The 19,366-nt window shown below is 39.2% G+C and overlaps 1 protein-coding gene across 4 annotated transcripts in view; it reads left to right on the forward strand.

The window, feature by feature from the left end:
- The window catches only part of LOC131042756 (WD repeat-containing protein ATCSA-1), a 122,038-nt gene extending 104,440 nt beyond the window's left edge, over positions 1 to 17,598 (forward strand). For all 4 annotated transcript variants that reach the window (XM_057976072.2, XM_057976071.2, XM_057976074.2 and 1 more), the window contains exons 9-10: positions 13,053 to 13,124; positions 16,930 to 17,598. In XM_057976072.2, the coding sequence (XP_057832055.1) occupies positions 13,053 to 13,124; positions 16,930 to 16,989 (132 nt within the window). In that variant the 3' untranslated portion in view covers positions 16,990 to 17,598. The remainder of the gene's footprint in view (positions 1 to 13,052; positions 13,125 to 16,929) is intronic.
- Positions 17,599 to 19,366: the final 1,768 nt, after the last annotated feature.

Below are 19,366 nucleotides of genomic sequence, written 5' to 3' on the forward strand. Positions count from 1 at the left end.
GCCGTGCCAACTGCCTGCATCTGGTTAGGTGCTGCGACGGGTCCCATATGTAGTAGTGGTCCAGTGATGTTCTGTCCCATGTGCTTACTCACTTCAATGGCCTTTGCATAAGCCGCATTTAGATCATTCGGAGTCGGATGTGTCCTTACGAACATAGCTGTGAGATGATCTAAGGCTCCATAGTAAATCTCCCTTGGATCTGCAATAAGATAAGGAGGACGTAGCATTGTGTATGCTCGGTGAAATCTGTTGTTGAAGGAAGTAATAGGTTCATGCTCTCTCCTTCGAACCTCAACAAATTGTCTGTATAACTCCGCTGGCATAGTTGGGATGCCAAATTTAGCAATGAATGCGTCTTTCATCGCGCCCCAAGTCCTGATGGACCCTGTAGGCAAATGAATAAACCAAAAGTATGCCTCTTCTCCCAATGAGTAGGGAAAAAGCCTACATGCCACATCTCCATATTCAATTTGTCTGTTACGAAGAAGGTCCTCGAACATCTTGATGTGATCTTCTGCCGTGCGATGGAAATCACTAACATTGAACTTGGAGCAAAAGTGTTCTGGATTCTTCGGCATATCATGGTAAACTGCGAATTCCAACGGTGATGGATTGTTGACTAGCCAAGTCGCACCATTAAGTACATGAGGAGGAGGAGGTGGAGGTGGAGCACGATGAGCCATTGTATTCCTTGAAACTGAACTTGATGAACTAGCTTGGCTCCTTGTTTGTGAAATTGCTTGGATACTAGATTGGATTGCCGCTTGCACTTGTTCTTGAAGAACTTGTGATGACTCAGGAGATCCTTCCAATCTTAGTTCGAACTCTTTGGGAGTGTCCTCTCTCTTAGCTCGCTTCACCTTAGAAGTAAATTGAAGTTCACTTAGATTCTTGACGCCTGGTGTGGACCTCAACAATCTTTGATGTTTCTCGGGCGAGAATGAACCAATGCGATCCAGCGTGAAGTCTTGCAAGGATTATCGTGGGTTCCTTTGGTTGCGAAGATCTCTAGCTATGACCCTTTGATGTTCTTCGGCTCTATCTTCCTCTTGCTCTAGGATGATTCTGACTCTGTTATATTCGACTTGACTTCTCCTTGCGTTCCAAGCTACTTGATTCAATTCGGAAATGATGTCCTCTTGGGTATTGCCTACTTGCAAATTGGGTTGCACTACTTGATTCAGTCCTTCATTCGGCAACACCATCGTACTTCATGATCATGTTTGCAATGTTTTCTCTTTTCAAAATCTTCGGACTTCGAACTTTGAAACTAAAGAACCCTCCCTCTAGCGCCAATTCTGTTGACGTGTATTTTATACACAATCATACACAGAATAAAATACCGACAGGCATCTTATCCTCTCTTGAGAAAATAGTCTCTAACTGCTGAAGATTTGCGAAAAGGATCAGTTAGATGGACTCCAAGGTTCTTTTAGTGGGGTCTCCACGTGTGGACAAGCTTTTTTAGTGGTATGATGTGATTTGCTGTTTCCTCCAAGGCGTCTTACGGATTCCAAAGGCTCGAAGATTTTACTAATCTAAAAGGAACTTTCAAAAAATGGCAAAAGGACAGGGTTTAAGGAAGTCTAATCTAGCCTAACCCTATGAACGACTTAGCATGAATGAGATTTGGCAAGACTCAACCAACTTCAATTTTGCCATAAGATAACAACTCAATTGAAATTAGTGCGATCTTCTAAGGTAATAATGGTGTTCAATGCATCAAAGACCAAGGACACTACTATGAAGGTACATATCCTAGATACGAAAATGCTTGAAGGTTAAGGACTCAAAATGTTTTCCAGTCGACCACGCAAGGCGTTCCTACAATCAGCAAGAAGCTAGTGGTTTGGATTGCGAATCCTACCAAATATCAAATCTCACACTTAGTCTTTCAAATTAACTAACTACTTTGATTGAGCGTGATTCAAGTACATCCAACAACCATGAAGATAACTTAAGAAATTTGCAACAAAACACCATAACTTCAATATTTTATTGATTTCCAAGTCATCATATACAACAATTGCTTGAATTTCTCTCTTCAAGACTCAATCTTGCTACGAAATAAAAATTGCTTCTAACTCTAATCTCTCTATTACATCAACTATTATCTCTTACACTATTCACTATTTACTATTGTACTATTACTAAATGAAATGAAAAATGGGGGTATAAATAGCATCCCCAGTTACAATGAAAGGTCCAGATTGAAAATAAATCAATGGACAAGATCATGACACCTAAACCCTAATTAGGGTTTGTTACAAATGACCTCCTTTTTACTGAACAATATTAAATACATAGCCAAATATTAAATTTGGCACAAAAACCTAGGAGGTATCAACCAATGAGAAATAAGATGTCATGTCATCTGTAACAACCTTTCATCTAGAATCTTATTCCCTTTCCAATTCTCTTTCTTAGCATATGCAATGAATTTTGTCACGATTCCTTCGATTTCTGTGCTTGGAATCTCGGGAAGATTCTTGATACTCTCTTCTAAGTGGATAACCTGATCAAATGCATCTAGAAGAGCTGTGTCCCAAGTAGGTTCAAGTTCCTTTGTTCTATCAATCAGAAGCATGGTGGCATACATCTGATCATACTGCTCATCTGTAACATCCGCGTCCTTGCGAAAGATGATCTTGATTCTATCCTCAAATTCTTGTAAATCCACATCTGTCTCGACCTCGATCCTTCTGCCAAGAATGGTACGAAGTACCTCAAATACTCTGTCCTGGATCGGATTGATCACCTCCTCAACTTGACCACATCTAACACTGATGTCCTCGAAGAGAACACTCTTTATATGGAGTAAGGTTGACCACTGAAACAAACTGTGAGAATCACCTTCTAAGATCCTCTCTTGTGCTAAAATTCTTCTGGATGTGTGTCTTATAACTTTCAAGACAGGGATGACAACGTCCTTGGTATGGGCAAACGCAGCTACTGTTGCCATCAATCTGTGAATAATCTCAAGAACTTGGATAGCCTGATGGGTGATCTTCGACATCCTTGTAACAAACTCAATGGCCACCGTGTGAGATCTATCCATCCAACTACATGTACGCTGGACCAGGTTCCTGAATCTTTCTGCTTCATTGATCGATTGAAGGGGCAATGCCTGCAATGGTGATCTAACTGGATCCTGACGTCCCAAAGGTTCATTGATGTGACTGAAATATGTCCTCCATGCACCTCTCTCTCTCTCAAGCTTTCTATTCTTTTCTACTTCTTCTCTAAGCTTGTCCTTCAATGCCTCAAATGTGTCGGTGGCATCATCTAAAGTCTGCTCTGCTGTGGATGGTCCTAACTCAATAGTCTGTATATGATAGTCTTCTGCTAGGATCTCACCCTCATATTTGTCTGCTGCCGGTGTAGCTATCTGCAGTTTTCTAGATCCAGTCTCATCTCGAATCATCTTGGACATCTTTGTGGCCTTCTTCTTCTCTGTTGTCATATGTGAACGTCCAACAAGGCTCTCTAAATCAATTGCACTGTCCTCGTCCTCAATTACGATCACCTTAGTCAATCTTTTCTTCAACCAATCTGGGATATTTGATCTTGTCTCTTGAACTTGAATTTCTTTATGTACTATTTCTTCTTGTCTGGGAGGAGATGTTACTTCGTTATCTTCTTCTAAATCATAGTCTTGGAGAGATCCATCGGATGAAACATGCTGTGCCTGTCCTTCCTCCTGTCTGTCATTCTGTACCATTGACTCCATGGACTCTTCCACTCGAACTGTTCCATCTTCTGGTCTGGAAGAAGTACCTGGTGTTTGATCTTTGTTGGCACCTTGCTTTTTCTTGGAAGACTCTTTCTTTTCTGATCTTTCCTTTCTCTTCGAACCTCTCGAATGGAGATTGCCCTCACTGGCACATCGAAGGTTACCTTCACCTGAATTCCTAGGATTAGGATTGCCTTCACTAACACTGGCTCCACCTTCGGCTGGTTTCTCTTCCAAAGTAAAAGACATAGCTATGCCTTGTTCTCTTAACTTCTGATGCTGAACGTCTACCCATCTGCGAGTACAAGACAAGACTGGTGCCATCAAATCATCTAAATCCACGGCCTCGGGCTCATTCCAATTCAAACTAATTGTTTTACTTTCTCTATCATATGAAGATTGGATGTGCCTGCCGTTGTCCTGAGCTTGGTCGGCTACTCTGTAAATCTTACATTTCCTGATGAAATCCAAAGGCAATCTAGAATGTATCTTTCGTTTCACTTCGAGATCATCTAGGAGATTCATCATAAAATCTTCAATCTGGTGCTCATGTCTAAATCTTCTACCGACCGTCTCCTCTAAATGTCCATGGGGATCAAAACTATTCCTCCAAGCAAAAGATGAAAAAGGATACAAGGCTAACTCCTTCTCTGCGTCATCCATGGCTGAGACATTGGGACATACCTCAACTGAATTACCCAAAATAATAGGTACCTGAACTCCATTCTGATGTCTGTGTCTGAATGCCTTCACATATGCTGCCAACTGCCTTGTTACTTCAAGTAACACAATTCTGTCTGTCGGGTACCTCGGCAACATGTATGGAGGTAAAGGACATCCATGCACTCTAATGTAAGTGAACTTGGGAAACTGAATGAACCAAGCACCGTACCTCTTGATGAATTCCTGGGCATCCTGAGATAATCTGTTGTGAATCCCTCCTTGCAACGTCCTTGTGATGTTCATCGTGAAAGTATCATTGACTAACTTGTAGTTCTTCCCTGGTGGATGATGCAAGTAGGTATAGGATTCACAAGCTCTGACCTCGCCGGGTCCTCTTCCAATCACTCCTCTGTGAGGTAGTCCTGCGTACTCAACGCTCCTGATTAAGGCATAGATGACGTATGAACTCATGTGGAAGGACTTAGTAGCCCTGAGTCTTCTCAACTGTACGTCTAAGCAATGGCTAATTATCCTAGCCCAATGTATCGTACCCTTTCCTTGAACAATCACCTGGATGAAGTAAAACATCCATTTCTCAAAATAGAAGGCATGAGGTGCTCCTGTAACTCTGTTGAGCATGGTAATCAAATCTCTGTACTCCTCTTGGAAATCAATCCTGTGTGGTGTGTTCGGTACTTTGCTCAGACGGGGACGACTCTTAAGTAGCCAGTTCTTGTTGATTATGCTTAGGCAAGCATCTGGATCATCATCGTACACTGATCTGGCTCCTTCAATGCTCTTGTATATCATGTCCCTGTGCTCTGGAAGATGGAAGGCTTCACTTATGGCTTCCTCTGAAAGGTACGCCAAAGTGTTTCCCTCATTGGACACAATTGTCCTGGACTGTGGATTGTAATGACGGGCACACTCGATCATCAACTCGTGGCACTGAATAGCTGGAGGAAAACCGGCCGCCTTAATGATGCCACTCTCTATTATTCTCCGGGCGACAGGTGATGGCTTGCCGATGTAAGGGACCTCCCGGAACTTCTTCGTGCTAAAGTTCCCCAAGTTTGTATCTCCAATGTTGCTCCACTTAGACACGATCTTGGTCTCTACTTCTTCGGTCTTCTGATCTTCTTTCATGAGAGCCGAGCGACTGGTTGATGCTCCCGCCTTTGGGGTCGCCATACCTCGATAGAGAGCTAACTCTAGAATGCAAAAACAAAATTTGCCTAGGCAAAATTGAGGTATAAAGTAATCTTCAATATGATCTCCTCAAAATTGACTTCGCCACCTCTGGAGAGAACGTGATCTTCAATTATCGCCTTTGGCGTGGTCTTAGATGGATCTTCAAATTCGCACAAACAAATCTCCAAGTTTCGCACCTTCGACGTGGTCTTCTTATTCGCACCACCTTTTGATAACTAAGCGCCACCCTTGGATGAATGAAACTCGCACCACCTTTGGATAACTAAGCGCCACCCTTGGATGAATGAAACTCGCACCACCTTTGCTTTCCTCAATTCGCATGAAGGAAGGTAAAAATAATGATGTAGAAATGATAGTTTTTATCCCCCTTTATATAGCGCTCACATCACAATTCACCCTCAAGGCCGACTTGATAAAAATAAAACCATTTTTTAAATGATTTGCAATAAAATAACAAGGCCGACTTGCCTAATTGAGCGCTCAAATCGATTTTTATATTAATTAAATAATTAATTATTAATGCCTTGCGTTTTTTAGATGAAAATTTCGATTTTTTAATAAAGGCAAAAAATAATTAATAAAAGATAACGCCATATTAAATGCTAAATAAATAAGATTTTCAAATTTTAAATCGATTTAGCATTTAAGGAAATTTGAATTGTTTAATTTGGCGCCAAAAATATGAAAATAAAGGGACGTACCTCATCGCTCTGGTCCCTTGGAGAGGGACAGGAGCGATTCACCATTTTTGTCATGATTCTTGCGTTTTCAACGTTCAACTCCTTCATCTCCATGTTGAAAATCGATCAACTTGATGGTCCTTCGAATTTGAATTTCTTTCTTGTGCGAGCAAGTGCATCTCATGACCATTATCGCCCTGGTCCCTTGGAGAGGGACAGGAGCGATCCTAAGGTTTTCGCTTGAAATTCTCCATTTTGATACGATCCTTTCCTTGTATCATCTTCCAAATGCCATTTAAAACCTTGTGCGTCCTTGTCTTAACGTGATTTTCAAAGAATATCATGTGTTTTGCCTAACATCGCCCTTGTCCCTTGGAGAGGGACAGGAGCGATCTCCATGTCTTCACGTTCATCTTGTATCTTTGACCTTCGAACTTCCATTGCTAGGCGAATAACATCATTGCTAGTCCATTCCGCGCACGTCCCACTTGCTTTTGCAAGGTACCTTTGATGTTATAAGGATCATCGCTCTTGTCCCTTGGAGAGGGACAGGAGCGATCCATGTCTTTTCTCCGTTTTTGAGCTCAAGTTGGTAACATTTGACCATGGTTCATCGTTTATCGTCTTCGAAAAAATGTCCTTTTACCTCGTCCATCCTCGCCTTGACTTGCCTTTGAAGAAGTATGAGTGTTTTTGCAATAATCGCCTTGGTCCTTGTCCAAAGGACAAGAGCGATATAGACTCCTTAGCTTGATTAATAACATTTGGACGTTCAAAACTCTTGCATGTCACTTTAAAAAGATGTCTTGAACCTCGTGTGACCTTGAAAAAACTTTGACTCAACGTGATTTTGCATGAATTGATCAATACACTCAATATCGCTCTGGTCCCTTCCTGAGGGACAGGAGCGAAATTCATTATTGCGAGCTTGTTCTTGTTTGTTTCAACTTACAATTATCTTCAATGCTTGTAATGACGTCCTTTCGATCCTTGGGGTAGCTTGATATTTGCTTGTCTCTTGAAATCTATGCCTTAATGGAAATATCGCTCTGGTCCCTTCACATGGGACAGGAGCGATCTGGGGTCTTAGAGCGCAAATCCTTCCAACGTGATGACCTTGATGCTTGTGTTTGATTAAAAATGTCTTAAGACGTTCCTGCCACCTTGTTCCTTGTCTTGGATCGGTCTTAAACTTGAGGGAAAGGCAACATACTCACTGTATCGCCCTAGTCCCTTGGAGAGGGACAGGAGCGAACTTGCTCTTGTGGTCTTCATTTCACTTTGCTAGCTTCCAAATTTATATTCAACGGGTTCGTAATGCGTCCTTCCATTCATTCATGCCTTGGGATCGATTGAAACTTGGCAAGAAAATCATTTATAACAAAAATCGCTCTGGTCCCTTCCTGAGGGACAGGAGCGAACTAGGCATTTAACACTGTTATGGACGTCCCAAAAATCTTCAATTTATATTCAATGCATTCATCTCATGTTCTCCCTTGTTTTTGAACGTAAACTTGCCTTAACCCTTGTCTGGATTTTGCATAATGAAGGAAATCGCTCTGGTCCCTGGGAGAGGGACGAGAGCTACAAGGTACCTCGCCCTGGTCCCTTGGAGAGGGACAGGAGCGATTTGGTCAATATAGGTCATTCTCCTTCGTTTTTGCATCTCAAATTATATTCATTTGGCAAAGTATCTTCCTTCGGACCCTTTCAAATTGTTAAGTTTTCAAAATCTTGCAAGGACAAGGCGAAATTTGAATTGTAGCTCCGGTCCTTCACTGAGGGACAGGAGCGATTTTCCTCCTGGAGGCATTTCTGTGCTCATGAAAATCTTCAATTTATATTCAATGGAAAGATCTCGCCGTTCTCCATCACTTCCAACTCGAAATTTGTCTGGACTCTGCAAGGACGATGAGATATTTGAAAATGAGCTCCCGTCCTTCACTGAGGGACAGGAGCGATTTTGCTCCTACAGGCCAAAATAACATGATTTTTCACATTTTAACACTTCACGAGGCGAAAACCAATCAATCCCAATGCCCAGGATCAAAAATCAAAAAAAGTCAAAATTTGGTCAAAATATTCAATCGGACAAAAATTCACATTGACGGCCAACCGCTAGACAAATTTAAGCTCTGCATTAACATTCCAATTGAAAATTAGACCATTTTGGCGAATTCATTGCATTCAAAATTTGCATTCTAGAAAAGAAGCTCAAAAGCTCTCAAAAAACGACTGGATTTTGGCTTGAAAAGGTAAAATTTAAAACCCTAAGGCTTGGCCCTAAATCCAGACAACTAACTAATTAACAAAACCCTAAAAACGAAAGCAAAAACGAGCGAAAAACAAGCAAAAAGAGGGGGTCCCCATTTGCGATGGGGCGATGTGTGAAATGGTCACAACACATGACAAAGAAGTTTACACATTAAACATCTTATTGATATGTAAATACAGATTACAAAGCAAATTACCTTTCTATCATACCTAAACCTTTTCTGAAGTGATCAACCTTCACCCTGGAAAGAGGTTTGGTCAGAATATCTTCCGTTTGATCTCCTGTACAAACATATTCTAATTGAATTACATTTCTGTCTACCATATCTCACACATAGTGGTATGGGATCTTAATTGGTTGGATCTGTCATGGAACACTGGGTTAACTGAAAGTTTTATGCAGCTCTGATTGTCACAGTGTATAATAGTGGGTTTCATAGGTTTTCCAAACAACCCCACAAGCAACTTTCTAAGCCATACTGCCTCTCGAGCAGCCATAGAAGCTGCAATGTATTCTGCCTCGGAGCTTTGAGCTACAGAGGACTGTTTCCTGCTGATACAAGATATCATGGTTGTGAAGCAACACCCTGAGGTGCTTTTCTTGTCAGTTACACTTCCAGCCCAATCTGAATCTATAAATCCATGTAGGTTTATGTCAACTTTCTCATATTTGAGACCAAGGTTTAGAGTACCTTGTAGGTATCTCATGATGTGCTTTACTGCAACCAGGTGTATCTCCTTAGGTTCACACATGAATTGGCTTAAGGCATTAACTGCATAGCAGATATCTGGTCTTGTATTCACCAGGTACATCAGGGACCCAATTATCTGTCTGTATTGAGTAGAGTCAGTGGGTTGTGACTCTGCTGCTGCTTCTTTAAGTTTATGTAAATTGGTTTCCATAGGAGAGGTCATGGGCCTACAGTTTAGCATTCCGAATTTCTTCAATATATCCAAGGTATACTTTCCTTGGTTTAGTATAATGTTGTCAGAATTCTGCCATACTCCCAATCCTAGGAAGTAATGAAGGAGTCCTAAGTCCTTCATATCAAACTCTTTGGATAGATCTTTCTTGCATTGATCTATAAGATAATCATTTCCTGTGATTAATAAGTTATCAACATATAAAATCAACATTAGCATAATACCTTTATTTCTTTTGTAGTAGAGATTAGGATCTGCATCATTTTTAGAGAAGCCTAGTCCTGAGAGATAGGTGTCAATTCTTTCATACTAGGCCCTGGGAGCCTATTTAAGCCCATAGAGAGCTTTCTTGAGTTTGCACACATGAGACTCTGCATCATAAATTTCAAACCCTTCAGGTTGCTCTAGGTAGACTTCTTCTAAGATCTCACCATTTAGAAATGCTGTCTTAACATCCATCTGGTGTACTTTCCACCCCTTAGTTGTTGCAATGGATAGTACAGCTCTTACTGATGTATATTTGGCAATAGGTGCAAAAGTTTCTTCATAATCTATTCCTTCCCTTTGAGAGAAACCTCTAGCTACAAATCTAGCCTTGTGTTTTTCAATACTACCGTCTGCAGCATGTTTGATCTTAAAAAGCCATTTAGATGAAACAACAGATTTTTTAGTTGGCCTAGGAACAATCTCCCAAACATTTTTTTTCATAATGGACTGATACTCTTCAGACATGGCATCCTTCCATACTTGATGTTCAAGAGCTTCTGATACATTGTTTGGTTCGACTTTGGAGAGATCATTCATAAGGGCAACATAGCTAGTGAATTTGTTAGGTCTTTTGCTTTCCCTGAAGGTTCTTGAAGGAGCAACAAACTTCTGAGCTTCTGCTACAGTTTTGGTGGCCCATAGTGGTCTTTTCTTGAGATCTTCTCTAGGTGGACTTTGAGTTTCACTTATAGTTTCCTCAGGAATCTCCCTCTGAAGCTCAAGAGTAGGATCTTTATCTATGCTGGGGGTGGCGATATAGACTTCAGGGTCTAGAGAGCTTTGGGCTCTTTTGAAAGCTAAGTCTTCTTCAAAGATCAAATCCCTTCTTAGTTCAATATTCTTTTGACCAGGTATATAGATCCTGTAAGCCTTGGACGTTTCACTATATCCTACAAAGATTCCCCTTTTTCCAGAAGGCTCTAATTTTAATCTTTTCTCCTTAGGTACATGAATATAAACAGGGCATCCAAATATCCTAAGGTGGCTAATATCAGGTTTTGATTTAGTAAATATCCTAAGGTGGCTAATTGGTCATCTGCCGAAGGAAAAACCTCTGCCTGTTATCCTACGAATTTTTGTGAATTTCATACATTTTTTATAAGTTTGCTAAATTTCAAACCTGAAGCTGAAAATTCGGCGAACACGGCTTTGAAACTGTGCATGGACTGAATTTATCGTGCAGTGGAAAGGTCTCTGCTGATTGCTGACATACTTTATCACCCTGCACTATCTTGCTTGAGGACAAGCAAATTTGGGGATATAGGGGGTTGTAATATCTCCTTTTTGACTCACAGTAGTTGACAGGATTGGAGTTTGATTTAATCCTTGTGAGCAGTTTGAATTAGTAGGTCTGCCAGAATTGGATGACTGGGTCTTCCTATGAAAGGGGTTGACTCAGCCAGTTTATTAGTTGCTGTTTAAAGAAGGGGGTTGCTGCTTTTGTGTTTTCTCATGACTGGACGTACTTGCAGTTCCCATCAGTTAATGAGATAATAACTGATCAGTTAACTGCCAGGAATTTTGGAGAGATATGTTCAATCAGTTCTAGTTCGATACTCACAATAAAAGAATTAATTTCCATTAATTTTGGATTGCTGGAGTTAGAGGATACATAGGCAGTTCTGGGAAGAGGAAGGGCATTCATTGATCATTACAAAACAAACTAACTTGATTCTGTTTCAGAACTTGGATGCTGCTACAGCAGCAGGTTTTCTTGAGATAAAATTCTTAGGCTCTTTTAGAGTGGCATCTCATGAGGTCAGAAACCCTCGAGTCACTCATCATTACAGGACAGCAACAAGGTTATTTTGGGCACTCAACAGCCAGTTCAAAAGAATATCTTGTATAGAATAATTCTATGGAGCGCCCCCCTACTATTCTAGCAAGCAGCAATGTTACGTATAGATTGAATTGACTGCTGTCTAGATAAAGCAGATAGGCTGGGCACGTAACCATTGCAATTGTCAATTCAAAATGCTCTACGCACCCCTATGGGGCCGCCTACCCCTACTATTCTAAAGGGACCTACTATTCTATTATTCCCGCCTTCTAATGGAGGTTCTCAACTAAGATATATAGGGCAAATCTTTGACTCTCTTTTCACTCCTTGGGGGCTAGAGTAAGAACTAAAATATGCAGGAGATGGTAGTTTAAATATTTATATTGCTTTTTTTGAGTATATGTATTTTCAGAAAAGAAAATAATATTTATACATATAAAAATCTGCTATTAAGATTTTCTCTGGGTTTATCCTTTGGGTGTAATTAGTTTATAATATTTCAGCTATCTATGAATCTATGTTAGTTGACAATTTAAGCTATAGAAAAGAATTCTTCTAGACAGCATTGTTGGACATTATTATTTGCTGTGTGTGTTTATTTGAACATTTTTTAGTTCTGAAGAACAGGAGATTTTCTGTACCTATCCTTGTTATATCAATATTCGTTGTGATGAACTATGGTTCAGTTGTCTTTGGCTTAAACAAGTGTGAATAGCTTTGTTAGATTAGCTATAGCCTTTAGGAATTACCAATGTAGAGAACAGCTACAAGAACTGTGTATCATTAATATAAAAAGAGAGCACAGAACCTGAAAGAACAGAGCACAATGGCAAGGCCCAATTTATCACATGCTTTGAAATTTGAGGAGGTCTGTCTCTGTCTCCCATCCTCCATGTCCCCCCACACACCCCACATCGCTACACACACACACACACACAAAGGTAAAGTAAAAATAATGGGTGCTTTGTTCCTCCTATGGATGCCTTGAGAACTGCCCCTTGCACCACAAAGGGAACAGAGGAAATAATGGACACTGTTTGGGGCCTTTGCATGCTAAATCACTTTGGTGGATAGACCCACCTTTGCCAAGCTGCTACCTAGATCTTCTGGAGTATGAAAATGGTACATAGCTTGCCTCCATCATATCTTAGTCCATTTGGACTCAAAATTGTTTGCAAAATGGCTCCAGATTATTGTATGGGTTGTGGTCTGTATCTTAATTTTTAGTCTACATCACGTTTCTTTGAATATGCTGCATCAGTTTCACAATAGCAGTATATGATGATTTATATCATTGCCCAAAATGTGTCCCAGTAATCCTGATTCATTCTGCATCTTAATTCTAGTTTACTGGATGCTTCTTTGTGTATGCAGCATAAGCTTTAGAGTACTCTTTCAGTATGATGATGATCATGTTATTACTTTGAAATTTTACTTTTTTTTTTAACTTTTTTTTTTGTATGCATTAATTACATGAAATTTTATGAGTTTAAGAAATACATTGTTGATTATTTTGCAGGAGCTATATAGTGGTAGTAATGATCGACAAATTCTAATATGGTCTCCTCCTGCTGTGATTTCCCTTGAAGAGGTATTTTCTATATAGAAGTCATCTTTTTAGATTTATTTTAATCCTTTTTTGGTTTAAGTATATTTTGTGTTTTCTGACAGATGGGATTCACGAGTCTGATCAAAGACCTAATCTTTTAGGAATTTGGACATGAAATGACAAAATAACTATAACCATCATTATGGAACAATAATTATTTGCTTTACACATAGTAATATTGTATGTTTAAAACTTAAAACACTGTCATGAAACTCAGACACGGTGAATAATCAGCAAACTGATTTTAGACTCAAGACTTGGAATCAATGGAAATACTTGAAGAATTGCTCCCTCAGACAAGAATCAGAAAAATCAGGTTTTGAGTGAGTGAGGGTGATGGGTGGGTAAAATGAGTTAAAAAAGTCACAAGTAACCTTTTGAGCTTTATTCTATTTTTTGTTTGAACTTTCAAGTGTATTTTGTGTTGTCTGGCAGATGGGACTGACGAATCTGATCAAAGACCTAAAGTGACCTTTTAAGCTTTATTTTGTTTTTTTGTTTGTTTTTGTGTTAGTGTATATCTTGTTGTCTGTCAGATGGTATTTCCTAGTCTTATCAGTGTTTACAGACTAATGATTCTTGCTGTCAAACTTGATGACTTGGCAAGTTGAGGTTGCAATTTGTTGATGATCTTTATCATTACACTTGATTTTCTGTGGAAATTAGTTATGCAGATCTATTAGGAATTTAGACATGAAATGATAAAACAACTGCAACTACAGACCATTATGGATCAATAACTCATATGAAGCATAGTAGTTCCAAGATTGGGATACGAGTGCTTGGCAAGATGATTTTTGACATGGACTCGGGATTGGTGGAAAAACTCAGCTAAACTCAGCAAACTGAAAAAAATACATAAAAAAACCCCTTGATATAAAATTCAGAAAACAATCATATTTTTAATGAGTGGAGTAAGGGGTCTGAATAAAAAGCCACTTAGGTCTTTCAAAGATCCTTTATGCTCTATTTAAACTTATTTGAAGTGTGTTTGAACTTTGAAGTGTGCGTTTTGCTGTCTGACAGATGGGACTTGCGAGTCTGATCATTGTGCTCAAACTTGCTGGCCCTGCTGTCAAACTTGGTAACCTGGCAATTCAAGTTTGCAGACTCGCAGCTGATGCCTCACATTAGGACTTGGTAGTACTTGCCAGTATGTGCAAAATCCAACACTATGATTAAAAATTTAAATGTACACAGAACATAAACCTACTGTGTAAAAGGGTAGTTTGATAGATTTATTTCTGTTTTTCTTCTTTTTTTGTCGTTTGTCATCTTAAAATGTGTCAAGATGCAACATGTTGACATTTGCAAAAATGAGAATTTTACTTTTAACTTTGTGTAAATTGAAATGGCTGCACACCTTTTTTTTTCGATCGGTTATTGAGTATTATATTTATCCAAAATAAGTTTACATCCAAGTTTAACATTGTCTGCAAATTGAGCATACACCAGTCCTTCTAAATACTATCTGTATAGTCTAGCTAACTCCTAACAACTTTCCATAATATGCTTTACAATCAAAATCCAAAAAATGGGACCAAGCCCACTGTCTAACTTGCCTCTGCTACCGCCTTTCCTTTTCCATCCACTGCATTAGTCACGGCTGCATTTTGACTATCTCAGGTTCACATCTACTCCCCCCTCAACAACATCCTGACTGCTTTCGCCCCCTTTGGCTTTGCTGGTCGACCACGTCTGCGCTTTGGATGTGCCTCTTATTTCTTCAATGCAGTACTCCTTGTATGAACACCTCTTTGCCTGCTCCAACCTGAGCTCTTTTGCCTCCACTCCATCTATGAAGAAGTTCACTCTCTGCAACCCAATTCGGGCTGACATTCTTCTCACCTCTTTATTGCAGTCCGCACTCCAGATTAGAAATGGTTGCAGGGGTGGAGTGTATTCACTCACATGCAGCCATGTTCCTCTTGGGCACACCAAACCCTTCATGTCACGAGCCATCGCCATCAAGCTGTCAAACCCCTACATCTACTCCTTGACACACCTTGTCATGATCCTCCCCACACCATCCTTCGGCTCTAGCTTGAAACACCACGCCAAGAACATGGGCATTTGTTCTATACTTGAATTCGACGTTGAGAAACTCGTCTCCCAGCACTATCTTTACCGTTGTGAGAATGTTTTATCTTCAAACAAAGAAGATATTTGCCAGCTGCTCGTCTGTTATCCTTCCCCAAATGCCACCCGCTGCTTGGTCATCCTCAGCGAGAAGTTGGCCTCCATTCCTTCTCCGCTCTGTTTTCTCTGCCTGCCAATTCTTCACAAACACACTACTGGATGAAGATGGAAATGAATTCTTTCTGTCCTTTACACCTAAAAAACTGCTCCCAACTTGCCGTCCTTCATTTAAACTTAGTAACTTGCTTGGCCTTAGGCGATTTGCATTATACGGAAATCTTTTGATCTTTGCACCTCCCATTTGTAAGTTGGCCAGGCATTAATGCTTGGAATTAATATGCCGAAGTGGAGTCATCCGTTTACCCGCCGGCTATTTCCTCTCCAATACATCCTCTGCAAATTCATCCTGCCACCTCCTCCTCCGTACTAGATGATACGACATACACATTTCCCATGATCCTTTACAATTCAATCAATTACTCAAGCTTCACATCGCATCATTAATGTCAACAGTTGGAATAGAGGTAGTATTAATTCCTTACCATTTCATGCGCTCTATTAACGTTCCATTTGTACTCCCCTTGTGCTAGGTTGACTGCCACCTTGGATAGCTCATCAGCTTCCTGATTTCCCTCCCTTCTAACATGAGAGATTTTGAATCTTGGAAATTCCTTAAGGTGATTGTTGATGACATGCACCATCTTGTCAATCTGCCAGTGTATCGCATTTCCTTTAGCTATCGCCTGAACTATGATTTTCGAGTCCCCTTCTAAATGCAGGTGCCTCACCTTCAACCTTCTTGCCAATTGAATAGCAAGAAAGGCTGCATTCACTTCAGCAATGTTGTTTGTTGTCTCTCCTAAGCCTTGACAACAGGTTGCCAATATGGTTCCCAAATGGTCCCTGGCAATGCATCCAGCCCTGGCCTTTCCCGGGTTACCCTGTGCAGCTCCATCAAAATTAAGTTTAATCCAACCTATCTCAGGTGGTGTACACTGATCATATGGTCTTGTAGTCTGATTAGGATCAACCCTAGAAGGCCCTTTAACAGGAAATGGCTGCACACCTTTGCTTGCCTTTGTTTATTTGCAATAACATTCTTGCTTAAGGTTGCTGAAGTGTGTATGTGATGGAGGTATTTCGTGACTGGCTATATCATTTATGCTGTCTACAATAAATATCTAATAATCATTTAGAACAGATATGCATTTCACAACAAAAGTTAGGCAGGGAAATATTTATAGGCAGAGCTCAAAATGTTTATTATTGTCCTTCAATGTTTTATTTAAAGGCATTAGTTTTCCTGGTATATCACCTTTAGTAGAAGCTTCTTTGTTTAATATAGCTGTTACAATAGTCCACAGCTGGAGGGCATTCAGTTTGTGGGTTCATGTGTATAAGTGAGGTCCAAGTTCAATTCCTAAGTGAAGCCCTAGGGGTCCATATATCACCATCTTGTTCAACAGAAAGTTAACATAAATACAATTTGTGAATCTGTGTTTGTGTTAATATTGCCATCTTGTTCAATTTAAAACTGAAGTAAACACATGAATTTGTAGTATGCCTGGTAGAATTCATATATATGAGCATATATGGAGCCTCAAATGAACATATCCTGACATCTGTATGTTGGAGGATTGATATGCAGGATGAGACACCTTCAAGAGGTCCTGCATCTTTATTTGATGAAGACAACTGGAGTGACTGAGGAGTTGCATTGTTCAACAATGTTACGATTGAAATTGCAAGGATCCTCACTAAATAAAGTTTTGTTTGTTTTTCTTCTGTAAATTCTCCTCTCTAGCACCTGCTGCGGTCTCTTGCCTACCGCATAATACTCCTGACAGTATCATAGGATCTTTGCAGATTTTTAACATTAGTTACTTGTATACAAATGTATTCTTTCCACCTACTATTGAGTGAGTTTGTATATATTTTTGTTATTCGAAACTGGAGTTTGTTCAACTACTGTACCTGCTATTCATGGGAAAATTGTTCGTGGGAATGGATGGCATTGTTTAAGCCTTTAAGGGAATGTTCTAGAGCTGGACTGTAATATATATATACTAAGCACTAATACTTGTAGGAGATCTTATTTATTTGAGGTTGAGAGAGTCACATAAGACGCATGAAGTTTGAAAATAGCATCTTTATTTTGCTAATTGTCCACACTTCACTGTTGCAACGGATGAATTTCGATGCAGTTTTATGTAGCGTGCATTATCCTAAATGAATATGTACACATTCCAAGTTGTTGCTAATTGATGAAATAGTTGGGCCAGACAACCACCTGGTTTGTCCATGCTAACTCTTGTTAGTACTTCTACAAGTTGCTTACCACCCAACACCCATAACTTACATAATAATGCAAGGAAACTAATGAAATGTTTTTTTCTCACCATATGGGTACTACTGTTATAGCCAATACTATTTCATGACAATGAAAAATTATGTAGGAGAAGATCAAACTAAAAGACGTACAAATTGCACGGATTCAACTGTGGTTTCTGTATTATTTTGTTTTTATCATATATATTAATTTAGAGATTTGTCCTCTACGTTATCCCCAGAAGGGTCTCGAGGCTCTTTAGAGACCCACACTAACCTTCACCAGTGGAGCATTTCTTACTAATTTTGTTTTGGCAAATGCATGTGTTATTCGCCCAGGGACTTTTATATTAATTTTAAAAACCATATATTTGCATCCATTAAACAAGAATGAGGCAAGTATGTCATGGAAATTATGGAGGTAAAGGCAACATGCAGGCCAAAACTTGAAAGAATCAAAACTGAAAGCGATTTATTCCAGCTTTAATAATGGAACCTTTCTTTTGACTAAGCTTCTGTGCGTAAATTAAAGATCAAACATTGAGATTTTTTCTGTTAATGTGAAGACAAAATCCTACGTAAGTGTAATTCAATGTAGTACAGTGGCTTGTAGACTGGTTTGCTATATATCTCACTCCACAAGTGAACACAATTGGCAGCAATACTACTACTACTTCCATGAGAGTATTTATAAAACCGTGTCCTTCACTGTGTATATTTGATTATATCATAGTTATCGAATCAGTTTCACTTTGCATTTCTACACCTTGGCCATGTTTAATAGAAGACCAAGTTGAGCATAAATAATATTTGGTATGCTGAATTTATACGGCACTATTTGCTTTCAAATGCTATAGGATTACGTTGGATGGCAAATGGTAGTTTTCTCACACCATGTCCAACAATTTTCCTTGATCCAAAATTGGCATTGGTCAAATATGAAATTTTCCAGATGTGTAGTTGATGGGTGTGTTGTATATCTGTGACTCAAAAAATAATACTTAAAACCTTAGAAATTAATTTCTTTGTTGGTGGTCACACAAATCATGGAAGAAAATATATTTCATTGGCATTTCTCAGCAAACTCAAAAAATGTAGGATTTAACAAAAGAAAAAGATAAAGAAATAACTGATGCTTTTATGTTTAAACCCATCATAATTTCATTGAGTGTAAGTTAAAATGTACACCATGAATTTTGTAATATGTGTTTTTCTTATTAATTTTGAGATTGCTTATTATCGATAACTATAATATAAATCACTTTGACATTGTTAATAAATAACTCTGCTAGAATGATAACGTACCCTTAATGCAATAAAATGCAACTATGGTGAATGAGAACTGTTAACCAACCATTCTACTTAATTATCAAGTCTTGAAGACTATTGTATACCCACAATGGCAACACCAGTGTTTCAAGTGACGACAGTGCTAACTATCATGCCTGCCATTACAGGACTTAAATATCCTGTCTGCAAAAAAATGTTTTATTATGATTAGTGATATTTCCTATCATGTTATGACAGCAATAAAGATGCTTTTATTAATTGATCAGTATGAATAACGATGCTATTGAACACTGTGCCGATCAAGGATGATACATATCACAATAATGACAGAATGCTATTGATCAGTGATGATAAGAAGGATGGTTATGTCAAAAGGCAATAATCATGACAATAATTTCATTTGATATAGCATTATTAGCAGCCGATGAGTAACGATATATTTTTCAAAAATGAACTGAATGATATAA

Source organism: Cryptomeria japonica, chromosome 10 (assembly GCF_030272615.1).
Source record: "Cryptomeria japonica chromosome 10, Sugi_1.0, whole genome shotgun sequence".
In the NCBI taxonomy this organism is placed as follows: Eukaryota; Viridiplantae; Streptophyta; class Pinopsida; order Cupressales; family Cupressaceae; genus Cryptomeria; species Cryptomeria japonica.